The 21850-nt window shown below is 34.6% G+C and overlaps 1 protein-coding gene across 3 annotated transcripts in view; it reads right to left on the reverse strand.

Annotated features, from left to right (window-relative positions):
• Positions 1 to 4631: 4631 nt before the first annotated feature.
• Positions 4632 to 21850, reverse strand: part of LOC145680979 (uncharacterized) — a 94063-nt gene continuing 76844 nt past the window's right edge. For all 3 annotated transcript variants that reach the window (XM_081752222.1, XM_081752220.1, XM_081752221.1), the window contains exons 11-14: positions 19610 to 19683; positions 16859 to 16916; positions 12184 to 12373; positions 4632 to 5961 (exon numbers count right to left, since the gene is read on the reverse strand). In XM_081752222.1, coding sequence (XP_081608348.1) covers positions 5777 to 5961; positions 12184 to 12373; positions 16859 to 16916; positions 19610 to 19683 — 507 coding nt within the window. In that variant the 3' untranslated portion in view covers positions 4632 to 5776. The remainder of the gene's footprint in view (positions 5962 to 12183; positions 12374 to 16858; positions 16917 to 19609; positions 19684 to 21850) is intronic.

Here is a 21850-nt window from a genome sequence, read left to right on the forward strand (position 1 = left end):
TACTAATTACATTTTGACACCTTTAAATTATTTTCTGTTTTTTTTTTATTTTTTATATTTTTTAAGTCTATTAATATTTTTAGATCAAAAGATCCAATATATCTCAATCAAAAATGTACTTTTAAGCCTTACATCTGGAGAACTACAAATAGTGTAACGATACCCAAACTATCACTTAACTCAGTATGATGTGCTTATTCCGTAGAAAACATACTTGATTTAGGGCCGTTCAAAAATTTTGTGATCCCTGATCAAAAGATCCAATATATTTTTCAATCAAAAATTTTCTTGTAAGCCTTACTACATATAGTGTCGCCAAACCCAAACTATCACTTGAGTCAGTATGATGTACTTATTACATGGAAAATACGAAAACTCGATTTAGGGGCCGTTCAAAAATTGTGTGGCCCTTGATCAAAAGATTCAATATATTTTTCAATCAAAAACTTTCTTTTGTTCGTACAAAACTTTTTTTTTATTTTCTGCTTTTTAAAGGCCGGCTTACACTATATTTATTTATTTTTCAGTTTGTTTTATTCTTCCAAGTTTTCATTACCCTAGTAGTAGTCCAAAACATACGAAAAATGTGAACAAATATTTTTCTTCAAATCAGTCAATGCGTTAAGCCGATTATACATCGTCAAACTTTTCCACCAAATATTGTATCAAACTTTTCTTTGACGGTAATTTGGTCAAATAAATTGGGTAAAACTTTCGCACCCATTATAAACGATCAAATATAAAGGTGAATATCATTGCTCAATTGTTTATATTTCTTGATTCATTTGTTAGGTTACATTAACGTATATGTGAGTTTTATGGTGGTACCTGCTGGTGTAACTATAATGAATAACTTTGTAGAAATGAATGGAATGACTATTCACAGTTACTTCTGACTCATTTCCCTCCTTTATTGCTATTCCCAAATAAATATTATTCTCATGGTTCCTTTCTTGTTCAATAAATACAATCTATATTCTATGTATTGGTCCGATGCTTAAATTTCGTCTAATTCAGTTAATTTTCGAGTGACTTTTGTAACTTTGGGGCACTGATTAAGAATAAATAGTCCGTCATAAAAATGGTAGGCTATTGTTTAGCTTTGGGGGGGGCAGGTTTTTAATTGACTTTTTTGCGATTTTCTATTGACATTCGGTTAGATTAGGTTAATACCATTTAATTCACACAGTATTGCGGAGCGAGCGTTAGCGAGTGAAGGCGGGTTAGTCTCTCGCAGGGCACGTTGTTTTCTGTCTTCGTTAGTGTTGGCCCCCCATTACTAAAGAGTTACCAAATGGTAGGTTTTACAGTTAAAATGAGAGAGTACATATTAAAGAGAGTTCTGTAGGATATTAAATTCCGGAGGAATTTTTCAGTGTAGAAAACTACTAATTTATATTTAGAAATGCGAAAATAATACGCACTCTAACCTATTTTAATTTTATGCAACACCAAGTGTTTTTCGCACTATCCTCATTCTGGCTCTCTCCTTCAGTCATTAATTGCGAAGAAAACCCTATGCTAACTTGTGGGTCCCATGCTGTGCTCCTGCCCTGAGTCGGTTAAATATCATCCTCGCCTTTAGTGGCTACCTATCGTAAGTTGCTTTTCCTGCAGTCTCTTTTTAAATGATATTCGTTCGATGCGTATTTATACCTTAAAGGTCTACACTACTGCGTAATTAAACTACCGCTAATTTTAGAGTTTTTCTGTAATATCCTCAAAAGAAATAAAAATATCCGATAAGCAGAAACGAAGTGAATTAAACAATACGATTTTACGTGTTATACCGTTATCACAACTCATCTATCTGCTTTCGATTTGCAACTGTAGGTGGATTTAACAGATTTTGCTTGTTCTGTAAATAGCGGCATACGAAAAGCAGATGGGCGAATTGTAGTAAAAGTATCACATGCAGAATTGTATTGTCTAGTTCACTACGTTTCTGCTTTTCGAATATTTTTATTAGTTTTGAAGATATTACAGAAAAACTAAAAATTAACGATAGTTTAATTTCGCTGAAGTGAAGACCCTTAAAGGAAGTCGTAGTAAAGTGAATCTGCACTCATGAATGCAACTCCTACCCTGAGAAACAATTTTTAAGGCATTACGAATTAATTTCGTGAAGAAATAACTACATATAATAAGATAGCACATGATCATTCCAGACACATCATATACAGGCATATTGTCAATCTGTGCGCAATAATCTGAGCATGCGCCAAAGTAATAACATGCCAGAACGTCTTAAGAAATCATTTAAATCAAGAAAAGTGCAAGAAAATATTTGCTTTTTTTAAAAAAATCATGGAATATTCTCAATCTACGCCAATTTTGGGAAGTCGCCTGTGGTACTTAGCCCTAATATTCTTTAGTTTTATAGTTATACAAAACAGATTACTGCTAGTATGCATCAAACGAATGTCAACTGCTTTCCGTGTCCACATACTCGATTTTAGTGCCACCGTATAGCGATTTTCGTTTGTTTTCTTTGATACAATGTTGGATAGAAATAGAACAAGTTCTAATTTAGAGCAGTTGTATCAAATGTTGTAACCAACGCAAAAGTTGTATACAACTTGGTATCATACATGTTCAAATTCCACTTTGATGAAATATTTGATGCAATATATGAAGGAATATTTGTTCGTCTATAACGGGCTTTAGAGAATTATACATGAACACACTTAGACTTAATTATGGTATTAACACCTATCACTTGCTGAGAAGTTTCATGATTTACCTTCAACAACTATCATCAGATCGTAACGAAATTTACACGAGATCACTGAGGAAGTATTTTCTTTTCTTTTCTCTTTTTTTTTCTTTTTTTTTTAAAAAAAAAAAGCACGTGTGTCGAATTTGTGTGAAAACAAACACAAATGAAGTCGGTTAATTACGGTATTAACACTGCAACTATTAAGGTGTAATCATGGTCTAGCTTCAAAGATGAATTAGATCCCAATTTACATGGAACCACCGGGAGAGTATACTCTTTCAAACAAACAAAAACAAACAAACAAACAAAGTGGTGCAGCTATGTTGAAGTTATGCATGAACATGCCCATCATATATTGCATGAACTGTATATACTATATAAGACACAGAATCGAATTCAGAACCACAATTAAAAAATAAATAAATAAAAATTGAGGAAGAATATTGTAATTTATAGATGATCCCAGTGCAAAGAAAGGCCTAATAGAGATCGCGTATAGGCGCAGGAACAATGAAATAATGTCCTGTTCACGGTCAATCCATTTAGTTTTACCAGTAATTCTCGACGTTCACTTGGAGAGACAAGACCACAATTCCTTCCAGCTGACATTACTGAACTGGACCTTTATACAGCAAAGGAGGGATCATGTTATGGAGTGGGATCATCCTGGAATCTTGCAACTCTCTGCATGTCTTCCGACTGGTACCATCATAGGTAGAGCATTAGGACATCTTGGACCAGTATGTTCGTTTGTGTCAGGGTCCATTGGCCTCTGATATCATCCTGACGGACGGTAATGTACAACTCCATGGAGCTGATACGCTGGATGAGTACCTTGAGCCTCAGGACATTTTCGATTGGTCCATTATCGTATTACTAGACTTCAACCAATTAGAATATGCATGGGACATGATTGGTAGCTGAATTACACGCCATCATGTGGTTCAAAGATCCATTCTCGATCTCAGGGAAGCACTGATCCAAAAATGGCAAGCCATACCCCAGCCACTTATTGATAACCTCATCCTCAGCATACAATTACATTGTGCTGGATGGCTTGCAGTACAGGGAGATATCACACTCTACTGCTGTCCCTGTACTAACCCTTCCCCACTCCCGTTATGTGTTTTTTCTAACACTGTTTCAGTTTATTACCATCAGGAATTCCATCTCCCACAAATAAATGACTGGTTCTCAGTTTCCTCTGTGTGATACATTCTGTTAACATCATTATTCTTAACTTTTGCACACGATTGTATTTTAACAGCAATATCATGCGAGAGCTGCCACACTGAAAACATTTTTCATAGTTGCCAATATGGCAAAATGGAAGTAGTACACAATGGGTATGGTGGGCATCTTTAGAACTTTTGGCATTGCATTTATTTTATTATTATCAATTTATTTATTTAATTTGTTTTTTCCTCAATTTCCAGCGTCAAATACGACTATGAAGAAAACAGGCAAGAATTCGGAAGGGACCTATCCCAACCAACAGCAAAACAATGTGGTAAGAGATGTAGTTTAGCGTACAGGGTGATCAGATCTCGAAGAAGGTATGGGAACATTAACAGCACAAAATACATCTCCATATTAATAGGATAGGATAAAGTTTTTTTTTTTTTTTTTTTTTTTTCAATCTTTTCGGTAGGGCTGATGAGCAAACCATAATTTAGTAAGATGATACTTTTTACAACACTATTAAAAGTAACTATAACTGACTGGCTAAAAGGGCACGAATCAATGTCATCAGACAATGCATATTTTAATGTCTGGATGTGCTGTCTGATCGTACAATGTCACGATGTGCTATGTCCGACCATGTTAAAGCTTGATAAGCACGAAACGGAAGACAAATTTAGTCAGACAATTTGCATTTGTATCAAATGGATGTATGAAATAAAAGATAAGGTCCAAAGTTATGGTTATCTATTTACTTATGAATTGTCTGTACAGTTAGCAACGAAATACTTTAAAGACATACCTTTTTTCTCTCTCATACACACAAGACTGAACAGTTCTTAGGTGTTACTCACAAAAACTAAGACATCTTCAGAATATTCCATTTTCCACATTAACAAAGATAATGTTTAAAGAAAATATTACCATGCTTACTTCTTTCTCTTCTACACAAATACTGAAAACAAATATCTCATAAATATTTTACACATTCACACATCAAATATAGATGCGTGCATAACCATAAATACAACTCACACAATTTAAAACAAATTTAAGTAATCATTGATTCTTGTAAAAGAATGTGATTTATCTTTTATAGAAAAAATAATATTATTTGTTTGCATAAGACAATCTTTCAACAAAAGAAAGTAAAACTATAATAAAACGGGCAAAAGAAATGGAAAATCGAATACTTTTACATATCAAAGCAACAGGAATTCAAAATTAGCATAATTCCATATAAGTAACTTTACCACCTCACTATGTAAATTTGTCTAAAACAAGACTATATTCGTAGTTCCTAGATATAGTATATAGCAACAAACATCACAGTAGTACACTAAAACAGTTAATGAAAGAATTTGAAGGTAATCAAAATGGAGAACCAAAATCCATTAGAAAATTCGAAGATAAAACTATTATAATAGATCTTTCATTTCACATAATAGTTCTTACTTTTATCCGCCATTTGTTTAGTCCTCAGTTCTATTCAAGCAAGATATTTCCACGATGTCATAACACACTTTCTTCAACACTGCTGGGAACCAAGATAATAACTGGTAATAAAGAAACACGGATTCCTGCACAAATTATTGTGAACCAGTTTTAACGGAATCACGAATAAAGACAAAAAGTATATATAAAAAGCAGCGGTGACACAAAACCTCTCAAAAAACCCAAGAAACCTTCCACATTCATAGTTTCAATAAATTTGCTTGTCTATTCATTCTCAAGCACGTCCCACAGAAGTTATATCGGATATATCTTTCGAGACATTCGTCTCAAGGCACTTTTGTAAGTACCACGTTTTCAGTTGGTCGTCCGCAGAACACTGTGTAAATATGAAACTTCACAGTGTTATCAGCGTTTAGTTTATCAGCGTTTCAAAGGCGGTGTGCTCCAGAACATACTTGAAGTTCTTTGTCTAAATCTCGCTTCATTTGCACCGAAAATCTTACATAGGTCAATCGAAAGATTTTCGTCAAAGAAATACTTCATAACTTGTCGACTTCGGACTTCACCACGCTCTTGTTTCCGTACTGCTCGATGGAAAGCTTTACCTGGAATTAAAAGATGTAACCCCAATTACTTTTTTTTTTTTTTTTTTTTTTTTTTTTTTATTACATCATTAAGGGAAGGAAAGTCAGGACACGTATTTAAAAACAAAACAAAACAAATCAAATACCTCTATAGTCAACCAAGAAACAAACTACGTTCAAGTCTAATTCTTTAGTTTCCTTCTTCACCCATGAAAAACACAATATTCTACATAGTTTTAGAACAAAATCCTTCAATACAGTACATGTATAATTAACCAAAATCACGATACCCAATATAATTATACAACTATATTTTAATAATTAGAGTTGTAAATTAATAACTAGAATCCATTTCCAATTTGATATGTCTGAAGAAAGACCTTATTACGCAAGGCGTAGCGTTTGGAAGAAAAAGTGTGGAATCTCGCAATATTTCTGTGGTTCGTGGAGTATTCGAGTACTCCTTACTCTGGGAAATACGACATATAGTGTTAATATAGCGCTTATTTGTTTCATTTATTTTAATATTGATAAGCTAAAAGTTTGTGGAAGTACTATTCGGTTTCCTTTAATGACTTTATACAGCATCGTACTAAATGTGACGTAAGACTGAAAATGATATATTAATAACTGTATACAACACGCTTGCTTAGAAGTAGTCCTGTTATGTAAAAGAAAATTAAACTATACATTATAGCAGGCAGTCTAAACAGTCGTGGGCCTTCTGCGCAAAGATGGTGTTAGTGTCCCAAATCTCGGGATATATAAATTAGTTTATATATATTTCTAGGTTTGCGCCATCTACGACAATTTCAGCCGTCACATACGAGGAATAACGTCCCTCGCTGATTACACTACCCGGGGAAGTGAAGAAGGAAGCAAGCGGTCTGGAATCTTTGTTAGGTACCATCCTGGTATCCGGTGTGAATGAGGGGAAATAGAATCCGGAGAATAGATAGCAACTGTTTCAGGGAATAACAGTCAGTTTCAAAGCATTCAGAGAAAGCTTCTTGTTGGTGGGAGACCCTCCTCCCCAACGCTCGCTTTTTCTGCATAGCTTAGATACGATAGCTTCTCTATATAAACAGTTTTATATATATATATATATATAGGGAAGGGGTCAGTTGACCGCCAGTCTTGGGAGAGACTTTGGACAGTCTCCAAAGTGTGGACTACAGGACCAACTCGGCTTGGTGAGCCCAATGGGAGCTTTTTTCTCCCCGTAAGAGATTATTATTACTTCAAGTAAAAGAGGGGGAGTATTATGGAGGTCTTGCTTGGACTTGTTAGGTTCTCCGAGTCTTAAAAAAGGGTTCCCGGTAGAAGGCATGAGCTATATTAGGTTCTACCTTCTAGTAGGTTTTCATTTTAAAGGGACTTCTTTCTTGGACTATAATGAGGTCCTGTGAGAAGGGATATAGAAAAGTAATTCTTATACTGATTCAATAGATTTTTGCTAGGGAATTAGACCCTGTAGAATAGGGACAGGATTTGATCCTTGAAATGCTACATTCCATATTTAAGTGGTATAGCATTTAGACTAACAATTCCCTGATATTAAAATTTTTGAGTACAAGTTCGAAACTGAAGCTGTATCCGGCTTTGGTCGGTTATAAAGTAATTTGTTCCTCTTGCAGGACACATTAGGTTTCCATGAATACTCAGAACAGATTCCTGGGTTCGATCCCTCGATGCAGACTCGCGAGAGGCTACTGATAGAGTTTAAGATTTTTTTTTTTTAAATTGTTAGAATCACATCTGTTTCAGGGAGTATGGTTCTTATTTAACCTCTACCTGCCACATCTATTTAAGAATCTTTCGCTACTATAAGGCGAACTCATTCTCCTTTTCTACCTATCCCTATAATAAGTATTTAGATAGATATCCTAGTGCATCTCCTATTTAAGGGAGTACACGAAATAGGTTGTAGGGCGGGGCTTTTGATGTAGTGAGTCAATGCCCTTTATAAGTTAAGGTTGACAGAGGACGCTTTTAATGAGGGCTAACACTTCTGTCTGCCACAGGCACGTAATTAGAGAAACTTTAGCTTAATAGAGTTTACTAAATCTAGAGAAAAATTAAGGAATTAGAGAAGAGAATACCCAACAGGTATATCTCATGCACTTTTAAAGAAAGATATTTCATATAATTTATCAACTCTTTCTAAATAAACTTTTAATAGAGGTAACTCATGTGTTATGATTTCATGAGTTATAAACCTGTTTATTAGTTAATTACCCTAGACATTACTTATTTTGTTTTTTAAGATACGAGTCTGAATATAATTTATATGTTCTATTTTTTTTAAAAGTTTGTCGAAAATTTTGTCCATTAGAGACGGAAAAAGACTGTACGCACAGACAGATGTCAGTATTACATACATAACAGTAACGTTATCTTATTACTTTTTATTGACAAACAACTTCAACTTGTGTACCCTGATTTACAGCTAGAAAATAAATAAATTAAAACTGTATAAAACTGTACGGCATCTTATCAACTAACTTCTTTCGTTTAAAATGAAACCAAGAGAGAGTAGTGACAGCCACGCCTCAGTTACTTTATTGGCGGCAAATTAAGGTTGACGGAAAGCATAATACGCTGAGTATTAGTTACCGCACTTTTATCTTCTAAACATTATGCGAGAAGCATATGTCCCTGATTTAGAATAAACTTTTATTATTATCTACCGATGGTTATCAAAACAATGGAAATCCTTGAAGAAAAGATTATTAAAGATGTTCAATAATGTTGAAATCTGGAGATGGGTCGAAACAGGAGAGAGGGTGTAGTTCATCCTAAGGTTTATAAAACAACGGTTCAACAGCTCCTCTATTATGAATTTGAGCATTGTCAACTTGGAATGTTGAGTCATAGCCAGAAACATCATCTGAGACATAGGAAGTATGTGGTCACCTACACTGCCTATATAATCAGTAACAGTAATCCCTTCTATGTGCATAATCAAATGACCCATCGAACGCTAGGAAACTGATACTCACAGCCTCACATAGTCGCTACCACGTTATACAGTAGGAAGGAGACAGGTCAGAGTATAAACTATTTTAGGTGCACCATTTTCTTCGCACTAGGATGCTGTTAGTACTGATCCTGGTTTGGAAATTGCAACCCAACCGTGGTGTCAGATTATATGCAAATGAAATTAAATACTTCAGTTTAATGTCCCACGATTATGTTCGTTAGGCTAAGGGAGACGAATGATTAAAGCAAATGAATGGTGATAGAAGAATTTGTGGAATGAAATTGTGAGAGGAAACGGCAGTATTCCGAGAAAACCCACCAACATGATGTTGTTCACCACATACTTGGCCGGAGATCGAACCAGAAGTAAGCGCAGATTATATGCAAGTCGTATGGGACTCTGACTGTCGAAATAGGATGTTCCATGTGCTGTTTAAGCTCCGCAGTTACTTTTGCGACATCTCCTCTACAGTTGTTGATGGAAATCATGCTCAATTCTTGGCAATCCTTGTCATTGGCGCTTCTCTTACGTCTAATACTACTCTTCGTCAATGTTGTTTTGTCGTCAGTTACGCAGGCTATCAAATCTAATACGCTGGCTACCTTAGACCCCCTTGCGATAAACTGCGCACCCACCACTTGGTCTGAAACTCAGAGCTCTCCTATTCGCATCACCGCTGTATGTCTGCTTCAACATACGCTCCGTTCTACCGTCTGACGCACTACAGATGTTCATGTAACATCCCAGTAACGACCAGGCGCTGCACATGTACCCACAATGCTACCATCTCACACATCTTACGTGTTGCAAACTACAGGTATTTCCATTATTTTGATAATGATTTGTATGTGTTTGAAATAAATTACTTACCAGAAAATAGTAAACAAAAGTATTTATCTCACATCACTACAAATAAACTTAGATATTCTTTCGATTAAGATATCTTAAACAGAGAAAAAAAAAAGTAAGAAATGGGCAGAGAAGTACCTGAGAAGCGTTCAGATGGGCGGCATATTGATATCCAATCACATTGTAATAATGCAAGCGGAAAATGAATAGAATTTAGAAAAAAAGAAATAATGAGACGGGTTATGGGTAAGAGTAATAAAACAATTAAAATCAATAAATGATAAACGGTAGAAATAACCAATTTTTTCTTACAACTTCTGAATGGATGCGAATTCGATTATATTTAAGAGCGAAATAATAGCAATTAATAACAGTTTTTTTATTATTTGAATTTGCATAAATAGATATACTGAGAAATAGTTGGTCATTTCGTTCATTCTTCATACGATTCTACCGTCAGATGTGTTTTGTAGCACAACAGCAGAGGTTGTGGTAGAATCCACGTAGTTTCAGTGGCTAAGCACCAACCTCACAGAGAGGGTGTGGGGGAAGGCTGCTCAAGAAGCGTACTAGTTAACGCACCGGCACGGTAAACTAGAAACCTAGGTTCGTTTCTCAATTAGTCATTATATATTCACTCTTCGAATTTGTTGAAATCTATAAATAATACATATAAATTATGGAGTAATAATAAACAAAGATTATAAGTGAGACAAAAAAATCAGATTTTTCCTTCTTGAAAAAAATAAAAAAGTATGTTAATGGGAAGATGATTCACTGATAAGTTAGTAATGTAAATATCTTTCTACGAGTTAACAAAACAAAAAAAAAAAAAAAAAAAAAAAAAAAAAAAAAAACCAGGAATACATACCACTATATAAAAGTAACATACAAAAAAGATCCTGAGATGAACATTACTGGTTTTACTCCTTTTATCTCCTTTCCGTTTTAATCCTTTTTACCTTGCCACTGAAAAAGGAACCAGCTGAGAGTTCCGAAACGTCAAAATCTTTAAACTTTTCAAGGGAGGATTCATTGGTAAGTAGCCAATTTTTTGTTAATGTTGAATATCCCCCCATGCGCCCATGTAATTATAGTCTTTCTACAAGGTTTGGAGGTGTCTGAGTGAAGAACCTTGGCAACATAAACGAAAGATATAGTCGATCGTATTGTTATAATGGGTTGAATATTCTGAGACAGGTGCAGGAGTATCGATGATCATTGATTAGCATCGAAGTAGAAGTTGGAATTTGTTCTACATAAAGAACTAGATGCTGACGATCTTAGCGTTAGAGTATCAAACTGGTGTCAAATATAAAATAAGTGTCTGGAATTTCTCGGGTAGAGGTGAGGAAAATCGCAAGGATCTAGTTCTTGGATTGGGACAGTTTCAAGTGCAATATAGACAAGATTCATGATTTTCTGTTTGGAATGGAGGCCAGGGGAAGGAAAATCGAAAAAGAGGATGCTAATTTATTTTATTATTATTTAGTAGGTGAGGAAAGGGGGACTAAATTTATTTGTTTGCAAATAATGCTGGATAGAAGGTTACTCTCAATAAGATAATGCTGACGAGATCTTCAGATAGTTATTGAAAAACGATATGGTAGAGCAGATACCAGTTTCTCGAATGGCCAAGACATATGTGAGGTGGGAAATTTGAAGTGGAGGCATTGAATACTGTTGGTGGGTTTGGTGTGATGTTCAACATGAGAACATGATTGGAGGAGAACTTGACAGCTAGAAAATAGAAACTACAATATTTTAGAGTAACTTACAAAATACTGGTTTGAGATAAATCCTCAAGTTGACCGTGGTAGCTGGATAAAGTTAAATTTTAGTAAGGAAATCAGATAGAGACTTCTTCCAGATATCTATAATAGGTACGCGAATTGAAGGTGTAGAACTTGAAACATTGTGATTAGTCTGAGTAATTTGACTACTGTAATGGGAGCGCTCGTCTGCAGGGATGATGATGATGTGAACAGAACACAACGCTGAGATAGCCCTGCTCTCAGTAGATATGATACTGAGATACACCTGGAAGAGCTCGGGCAATGGGAGATCAGTAATTTGTTTGAAAATAGAAAACATGTACTTCCAACGAATGGGTTATATATATATATATATATATATATATATATATATATATATATATATATATATATATATATAGGATTCGAATTTTAGAGCAAGATGAGAGGAATTTGTAAACACTGCGACAAGTTTCTAAGTTAGAAGCACTCTTAGATTTACCCCGAGTAGTATTCTTGGCATAAATTATGGAACAAAAGTTATCCCCGAGAGAGATGAATAATTCATTTATCGTAATCCAACTACTTAGTTACTAGATATGAAATTACTGTAGACATACATTACACTTTAATAAGATTAATTGTATCTTTACTTACTTGTTACCCATTTAGGTAATTTCTTATTTGGTTTGTCATCTTCGTTGTCATCCGAAGCAGAGTCTTCATCATCTATGTCGTAGTTGTTTGGATTCTTTGGGCTTATTGGAGGTCTATCTTCTCTCGCAGGTGTTATTTCGTAACTTTTAGTGGTGAAAGTAGCATTCATAGTTATACTCTTGTTCAGTACCTACGATTATAAAGAAATTAAATCTTTCAGTTTAACCTCTCACAAAATAATAAAAATATTATATATTTATCAATTAACGGCTATCAGGAAAAACGATGTTATTCTAGAACATGTGAGGCCAACCCATAGGTTACCAAGTACCACTTTAGCCACTCCTTATGTAAACAGTCTTAAAAGTGGCGTTTAACAGTTTTCGAACTGTCGTTTCCTTTATTACCAGCTTCCGCTCTCAAACGACCAGGGAAGAAGAAAGTAATGTGTATTTTGGTTTAAAAGCCAGAAAATTCGTATACTTTCAACTGGAGAAAGAAGTTTGGTCTTGTCACTTCGTGTTGAGTATATCTGCTTACCAGTAACTTAGCTGTTTTTCAAAAATAAAATATACAGGGCAACTGCGTGTGCCAGTTGTGCCACCGTTTCTTGGGCTGACCATCCTTGCTGCAGAGGAGAAACGTAAGTTAGCGGATGTTGATTCTACACAAAATGTCCATCTTCTACAGTGATCAACTCACGGAGTAACAACACAACACAAATGTACTTCCACGGCTTTGCAGATAATACAGTTGAAACTAGGAGGCCAACTTGATAGGTTTTACTATTTTCTAGCACAAAAAGAAAAACAGTTTTCAACATTCATGAGATGATAGTAAGTTATTATTATGCAAGCCATCATATTGTGCGTTTGGAAAAATAGTCTTTTGTTCTTCAATGCCGCTGTGTCCAATCATATTGCATATCCGATCTGAATGGTACATCAAAGCTCACTGCAATTTATTTCTTGAACTATTTCAGAAAACAGCGGCTCCCTTCATCACTCAAATATATATAGAAAAAAAAAAAAAAAAAAAACGGTAGTAAAGTATAAACGGAAAACTATTTTGTCAATGACTCAGTCCACGTTGAAGTTTATATTTGCTGTGACTAAGAGAAACACTGGAGCAAAAATAAAGGAGACTATTAAACATGCGAAAGACAAAGGTTCTGCGATTTCAGGCTAATCAAAACACCCAGATTTCGAATCATGAAACTAAGAAAGTCAAAATTATGCACAAAGCTGCTCTGCATATTGAAAAGAATGTTTTTGAATCATTCTACATTAGAAATAAAATTCTAACGATGACTCTTAGATCAGGGAAACTGGACAAAAAATCGAGTTGTTCATCTGGTTGTGGTCTACGGTACTGTTCTTTGCCGTCTCCTGCTCAAAGATGTCACGTGAAAGAATAATTTTATTTGAACAGTATCTCGCAACTATCCATACAACTCTATATCAAGCATAATTAGTTTATGCTTTGAGAATTCTGGTGAATATTTTGCAATAATGTTTATTTTTGTGAATATTTTTACGAATTAGTGCCTTCTTCTGAAGCAGAGGAGCTGAGCAGTAATGGAATAGGGGGACAGGGTTGAAAGACCAATATCTGCTATTTTGTGTTGCATTCTTACCGTGATCTTTGGGGGACAATACCATAACATGGAAATTTTCCATTGGAGCTGTGAAAATAAGCCAGTGATGAAAGAAAGAAAAAAGTCAATTGTGGAGGTGCCAGAAACCTTTGCAAATACATTATTATTTAATGTAAATATAATTGGTTGGCTCATTCAGTTTAGCGTCCAATTCTGCAAGTAGGCTATATGAGACGTGAGCTTACAACTTAATGTGGTCTACAATCCACATGATTTCCCATGCAACTTACGTCTAATTGCAAGGACTTATGTTAAGCTTTAAATGAACTGCAATTGTTCGTATTCTTGTTGGAATTTGCCCATATTATACATGGAAGTAAATGATATGGGAAGGGGGTTATTGACCACTTCTCTTTGAAGGTATTCCAGAATCGTTCCCCAGGGTCTATAGAACTCCAAAATTCTAATGAGAAGGAAGATAGACTCGCATACAAGTAACACGGCAGGTAATTCTTTGGGAACACATCCAATACCCCTTTCATTCTAAACAACAACAAAAATCCATCAGTTTCTGTATTGTGTCCTTTCTCTTTAATTTTAATTTTATTCTCTTATATTTATATTATTTTACTTTATTTTCCAGGTGGCGGATAGAACAAATGAGGAATATCCACGAAATCAAATGAAAATTACTTTTTAACAGATGATAGATGATGAAGAGGAAAGAAATTTTACTTTTAGACATTTTAACGTATTAATATACTTTTTCCTACACTTTTTTTTTTTTTTTTTTTTTGTAAAATAAAAAATGAAAAGCATTTTAAATATATTACATATAAATAAAATAGAGAAAAGGAGGTATGGTATAAATGTTAGGCACCATGCTAACAGAAAAATACCTCACCTCAACCTCTCAACCTGCTGAGGCAAAAATAGCCGAAAGAATGAGAGAGATAAAGTATTAGAGAGGGGAAAGAAAGGCAAGAGGCAAGTAGCATCTACCATTAATAAGATTGTAAGAAATCGGCCAAGGCGGGGGGAAGTGGAGGCTATATATAACTTTCATTCCACGAGACACCGCATACAAGCTTGACGTCATACTGATGTATCAAAGTTAGAGGTATCTTACCGTTCTAAAATTGTACTCCTTTCCGTATATCCTCTAACAAATCTGTGATGCAAATTTTATTTTACTCATATGAGTGGGTTCTCTCCAGTTTCCACTCCTATGTTAACCGTGCCTTGTGCGCGGCAGAAGAATCCTGTTGGTAGGTCCACTGTTGGTTGGGGAATATGGTAATAATCAGTGGTTTCACAATGGGCTCAAACAATATGGTTTGGTACACGGTAGCCGATGTCTTCACCCCTTATTCACAAACATGACCTACTGAAATTTCTTCTTACAGAAAAATGATGAATAAGTACAAACGAAAAAATAGTCCTTGGAGCAGTATGTGCTGTGGATTAGAGACCTGCACGGGCCGAATGTTTCGGCCCGAGCCCAATCCGGCCCGAACGTACCTAGGCCCGGCCCAGCCCGGGCTCGAAAAGTTTAGGAGATTTTCGGCCCGAGCCCGGCCTGGCCCGATAAATTTTAAAAGTTTTTGGCTCGACCCTGCCCGATAATTTTTTTAAAAAATTAGCTCGAACCCCAATCTTTCTCAAAATTTAGTACTAAATTTGACCTAACCCTCAGAAACATTTTCTAAACTCTGGTTCACAACCTGACGCTTGCCTCCCGAATGATACCATTGCCTCCTATAACTTTGCTTGTCATCGAGAGAACAAAAACTCCATTCCCTGTAACAAAAATCTAACTTAATTGATTTTTAGCATAAAGTGAAGATGGCAATATTGTTTAGCGACAGGCAAAACATTCCCACCCCTTCTTGTTATATTTTGAGTTCAGTGAAGATCAAGGTCAGAGCTCAATTTACCGCATAATGCCTGCAATCCTCTATAGTGAAAGTGGAGCCGCTAAGCAACACAAACTGTAAATAGCTATTCCATCCTTTGTAACATTTTTCACGGACACACTTCTTCAACGTTTGGCTTTATTCCAATTATCGATTAGTCAATAATTATTAAAAAATTGCAATTGATCGGCCCCAGCCCGGCCCGACCTGAAGAGAAATCAGTGTCGGCCAGCCCAAGCCCGGCCCGCCTAAAGAAATAACAGTGTCGGCCCGCCCAAGCCCGGCCCGGCCCAAAGAAATAGCAGAGTCGGCCCGCCCAAGCCCGGCCCGTGCAGGTCTCTACTGTGGATAAGTACTATCGAACGTATGTTAGTAACTTGCATATATAACTCGTATCCTAAAATGGAAGTGAAACCAACACGCACTACTGTAAGAAGAACTACTCATGTCGCAACGTTGATTACATATGCTTCCGATAAATTTTATTTTAGTCACTATACAAAATACGTAAGATGACATAAAACAAAACAAGATAGTCAATAATTGCTTTTTCGAAAGTTAAACGAAACTATTTCGATTTGGTGGAAACCTTCACCTCTTTCAGGTAAACGGACGTGTATACACAATTCAACTGAACAATGGCAGCACATCTCTTCGAAGTAAGTGACGGTCGAACTCAAAGTCGAAAGTAATCAAATATAATACTAACCTACACAGCTTTCAAACTTTCATGTACTGTAACTGAAATTAATTAATACTACTTCTACTACTCGAGATTTGACCAATGATGGTAGAAGCTGTTTCCCTAAATATTTCACGAAATAAACTTTGAAGGCGCTACAGTGGTGACTGTTTTTCTCATTTACTTAAAAAAATAAAATAAAATAAAATAAGAAAATAAAAAATCGCCATACGCACCCTTTACAATATTGTAATTGATGAAACGATATAAAATCTAAACTATAAATTATTATTTATTTTTCAAGTAATTCAACACTTTAAATGAATTAATTGAAAAGTATACTTGTTTATTTTTAAATGTACTAATCTCCAGCCACAAATGTATGATACTAAATTAAAATTTAGATGGTTAAATTATTACATAAATTCGTCAGAGTTAACACTCAATGAAGTAAATACAATATTTAATGCTACTACATACCTGTTTATGCAATGGTGTCTGCTTAAGCGCGTTTTGTTTGTTTCCATCAACTATTAATCTGAAATAAATAAATAAATAAATAAATAAATGACACTACTTTAGCACAAAGTATCTCATCTGACTTTCAATCTTGGTTCATATTTCATAATTTTCTTTCTTTGAGTTACCCAATAACTCTTTACATAAAAATTATTTAGGTGTGCTTTCCAGAAACCTTTCGAGGTTATGCTCTGCAAGATAAAGAGGAAGGATGATAAATGTATATAATAATGAAATAATTGATTCAATGAAGATAGTAGAAGGAAAGAGACTAAATCCCAGAAAAACGAAATGTCCATGCGATCGAACTATTGAGTTTTCGCACTAGAAGCGGCAACTTTACTACAATCGTCTTATCTTAGAAAGCAAGTAAAAAAGAAAGAAAGCAAGCAAGCAAGAAAGCAAGAAAGAAAGCAAGAAAGAAAGCAAGAAAGAGAGCAAGAAAGCAAGCAAGCAAGAAAGGAAAGAAAGAGGTATAAAACTGTAAAGACCGCATGAAAGTCTAAGACAAACAATTCGTAGAGATAAGAATTCGCCAACTTTTAATATAATACTGAGATTTCAAATTCAAAACAGAGCAAGATTGTAAGAAATTAATTAACTATTGCAAACATGGGATGAAGGAATATTAGAAATCAGGATGTAAGAATAATTTTGCCGTATATCGTCTTTTGTAATGATATTACGATAGTAATAAAAGCTTTAACCTCTTCTTATGAACAAGTCAAATTGTCGTTAACTGAAAACTATTTATTTATTAATATACGGTTTCAGTAATTATTTATCCAGTTACCTGTTTCAGTATTTTCTCTTTGTTGAACGCAGACAATATTATCTTTTCGTTGCCATAGTGGAGATAGCGTTTTCACTATCCAAGCCAAGTTAACATCTAGCAATCTTTCATTTTACAAATTAACACAAAATTGTACTTTTGGGTGAAAAATGGAAGGCAAAAATATAACATACTATTTGTCATGTCAATTTTAGAAGAAGCGTTCACATTTAACGCAAGCTCTGATGTGTTAAAAAATAATAATATATCATTTGTGTGCATATGTTCTAATGCTTTAAGTATACTAATCGCATTAACAAATGTTAACTGGTCACTAGGAACTACATGGTTGCTCTTAAATATTAAAATACTATAGAAAAAACTAACAGCAAAAAGAGTATCGTTTCCTTTACAATTGTGAAATTATTCAAAATAATCTTGCATTTCAACATGAATACAAGTATTTGATTTCAAGTTATCTGCACTTAGTATGACCAAGGTATAGTACAATATACAAGACAGTCTATAGTAAAGTGTTTCTAATCAAGAATGCTTCTGTTTTGATACTTTTCATACAACTAGCTGAAATGTCCGTTCTTAGCTCGGAAAGACAAATATTTGAAAGGTATATATTTGAACCCTTTCTCCTACTCCCTTGAATATCTGAATCGAAATAAAGTATAATAAATTCCCAACTGATCCAACTTGTTAACTATCTTCAAAAATTCATTTCAATGGTGCAGCCGTTACTGTTTGCGAAAACTACCCCACCCCATTTACCTTGGGAAGAGCATTTAAATCGAAGCGCAGTAACTAATGAAAAACCCTCAGTTCAATCCAAGTGCTATTTAAAAATTCATTTTAAACAGTTCAACTGTTTTTAGCGCACTTTAAAAATTGTGTTCTAAGGAAAGTTAAAGAAAATTACATGCAAAAAACTGGCTCAAGTCAGGTGCTATGTTCAAAAATTAACTTCAAACATACCAGCTGTTTTCCCGTGATGATGATGATAAAAAAAAAAAAAGGTGAGGTTAGCTTAATATACTGAGAAAAACGTAGAAATTGTCTCCCCCTTCAACTAAGAAACGTAGAATTTTCTAACATCCTAGGGCACAAATTACTTCTCACACGAAGTCTCATCTTCCGAGCGAGAGAAGCTCGTGAAATACTCTATTTTAGGCATACATTTTAAATAGCCCTCCACCTTTAGAATACGCTATGTTCAAAAATTCATTTCAAACGGTTCAACCGTTTTCCCGCGATTATGGTAGACAACGTCGATTTGAATGTGAAAGAAAAAACTACAGAAATTCCCCTCTTCTTCCCTAAGAAACGGAATTTTCGACTGTCCTGGAACAATGTCAATTTTTAAAATTAATTTTACATATCGAATTTCACTTTCCTAACTTGAGGGGCTTCTGAGACTGGCATAGATTTTAAATCTTCCTCTTCCTTTAAAATAGCATTTTAATCAAAGTAATATGATAAAAATGTAGCTTGAGGTACGTTCTATGTTTAAAAATTTATTTCTAGTTATTGAGCCCGTTATATACGTGCAATGTTCCGATACGTAAACTTCTGAAAAATAATAATAATGACTTCACAGTTAAATGAATTCAGGCTTTTTCCTCAAGTCTCCTGTTCAAAACGAAATAATTAAATTAAGTACAATATGAAAATCCATAGGCCATTAACTTTAATCTAGAAAGATAGATATTTTGTATTACTAACTTACCATCGCATAATACGGATTAACATGGTAGTTTCAGACTGACACTCGTTTAATGACCAAGAAAAGTCAGAAATACTGCGCATTTTATTTGTTTTGAGCAAAATAAATTTGATTTAAATTATTCGATTTAAACCAATCAACTCTGAACATAAATAAATTACTCTATTTCCTTATTTAGCAAACATGACTAGTAAATATAACAGCATACCTCTTCTCCTCAAGTGTTTTAGCATCTGCAATCTTCTTAGATATTACCGCCATGGCTTTACTTTTCTCCTCTGCCTGGAAATAGAAAAAGGATTATTAATATAGTGTGTCAAGTAGCCCAATTAATAAGCATTGGGGAAGGTTTTGCTATTAATATTCGAGGTTTTTGTGTTTACTTTAGGTAAGTAGCTTCAAAATCCGACTGAACAAAATAAGACTGCACTCGCAAATTTTGTACTTTGCAATTCCCTTTTTCGGAATTCGTAGGCCTTGAGCCAGTTGCTCGTGTAAAGCTGATAATGTACACTCAATAAGAACCAGAAAATACTTACATATTTAATAGTATATCGACAGTATCAATGTATTAACAGTAGTTTGGTCTGAAATGAAACTTGGTTAAGACGAAATAACACAGAAACATACTAATAAATAATAATGCAAAGAATGAAAAAATTCGATTAGACAGAAAATTATTCGATTAGACAGAAAAAGAGAAAAGGGTTCGTTTCCCTCTCTCTCTCATTTAATAACACCGGGATTAAAATAATAATAATAATAATAATAATAATAATAATAATAATAATAATAATAATAATAATAATAATAATAATAATAATAATAATAATAATAGTAATAGTAATAGTAAAATACGAAAATAGTAGAGAAATATATAGTATACTAGCAGTTGAAGAACCAGGACTTCAGAAAAAATTCTAAACAACTTACGGGCTCTCGAAATTTGCTCAGAAGATGATGTATTTATAGCTAATAATGAAAGTAAACCTGCATCGAGGAATGAAAGATCATTTAAAAAATACCATTTTTCAAGAACTAAGAGTCGATTTTACTGGAAAGGCAGGATACTATGTAATGATTTTGTACCGGTTCACCTGTTCTTAATTGAACTTTCTCGTGCTTATATGGTTAGTAGATGCGCTAAAGAACCGGGTCGATTTCTGGTAGGAGCTCATAAGGTTCGGATCTCACTTCAAGCTGTAGGTTCACATCATATAGTCTTTGTGTTGAATGAGATGTTAAATTCCAGATCGATCAATCAACCTATTCTTAATTTACATTTAGCACCTGGCGCTGCCCACGAAAAATTCTAAATGAATACTGTCTTAAAGTAAACATGCACCAAGGAATACACCATTGCTTATAAAATACCACATTCCAATGTACTAGAAGTCGGTTTTATCGAAAGGCAGGATGCATACCATGATTTTTATTCTTAGTATTTACCAAGTATCAAGCATACCGAGAGAAGTTCTAAATAGCCTACGGTCTCTTCTAAACTGTTATCTAAAAGAATGCCATGCCAATGGCGTGGATTTGCATAAAGGAAACACAAACATTAAGCTTTATACAGGGTTAGCATGATTCATTCGTTTTGAAAAGACTATATTTTCAAAAATATTACACGTACACACATGAAAGATATATGAAAAGAACCACAAGTTTGTATTGTGTGGCAGCACGAGTCCAAGATCTTTCCGATCGGGTATGGCACTGTGGCAGTACAAGGTTAGTACCTGTCAAAAATGGAGAGAAAGAAAGACGTCGAGTATCGTTTAGACGTGTGTAGTGTCACCAAAGGGGCACATATTGGTGAACATTTGTAGAAGGTGTATAAACTTGGTGAGTTTGTTCTTTTCATATATCTTTCATGTGTATACGTGTAATAACTCTGAAAATATAGCTTTTTTCAAAACGAATGAATCATTTATGCCAACCTTGTTTAATAGTTGTAGACGCGTGTTATTAGTACCAAACCATCTATTGCCGCGATTATTATCAGGTACAAGAAGTTAATAACTAAAATTGCGAAAAACATAGTTTTGCTATTGCCAACGCTGAGAGATAAACAGCAAAGAGGAACACAAACTAAATATAGAAAGTAATTTCCTGAAGTAATTATTTGAAAGAAAAGAGACGCATAATAGGTAACTGAACGGAGTTACACAACATTCGGAACTTCAGAACATTATGACACCAAAAAGTATGCAAATGATTACACTGAGATGTCTGACCTTTTTACTGACACGAGAAAATAAGCATGGAATGTGGAAGTTCAAATTTGTAAGTAGTAATCAAAACCATTGGGTACGTCAGTACGAGAGTAAGATCGAAACTTAAAAAGTGTACACGAAAGGGGAAGAGGTTTTGGCATCCTATAAAAATTCTATTACGCAGCACATTTATGTTAAACAAGTTCAACATTTTTTTTTAAGACTCAGCTTTA

Source organism: Thermobia domestica, chromosome 3 (assembly GCF_964235325.1).
Source record: "Thermobia domestica chromosome 3, izTheDome1.hap1.1, whole genome shotgun sequence".
Classification (NCBI taxonomy): Eukaryota; Metazoa; Arthropoda; class Insecta; order Zygentoma; family Lepismatidae; genus Thermobia; species Thermobia domestica.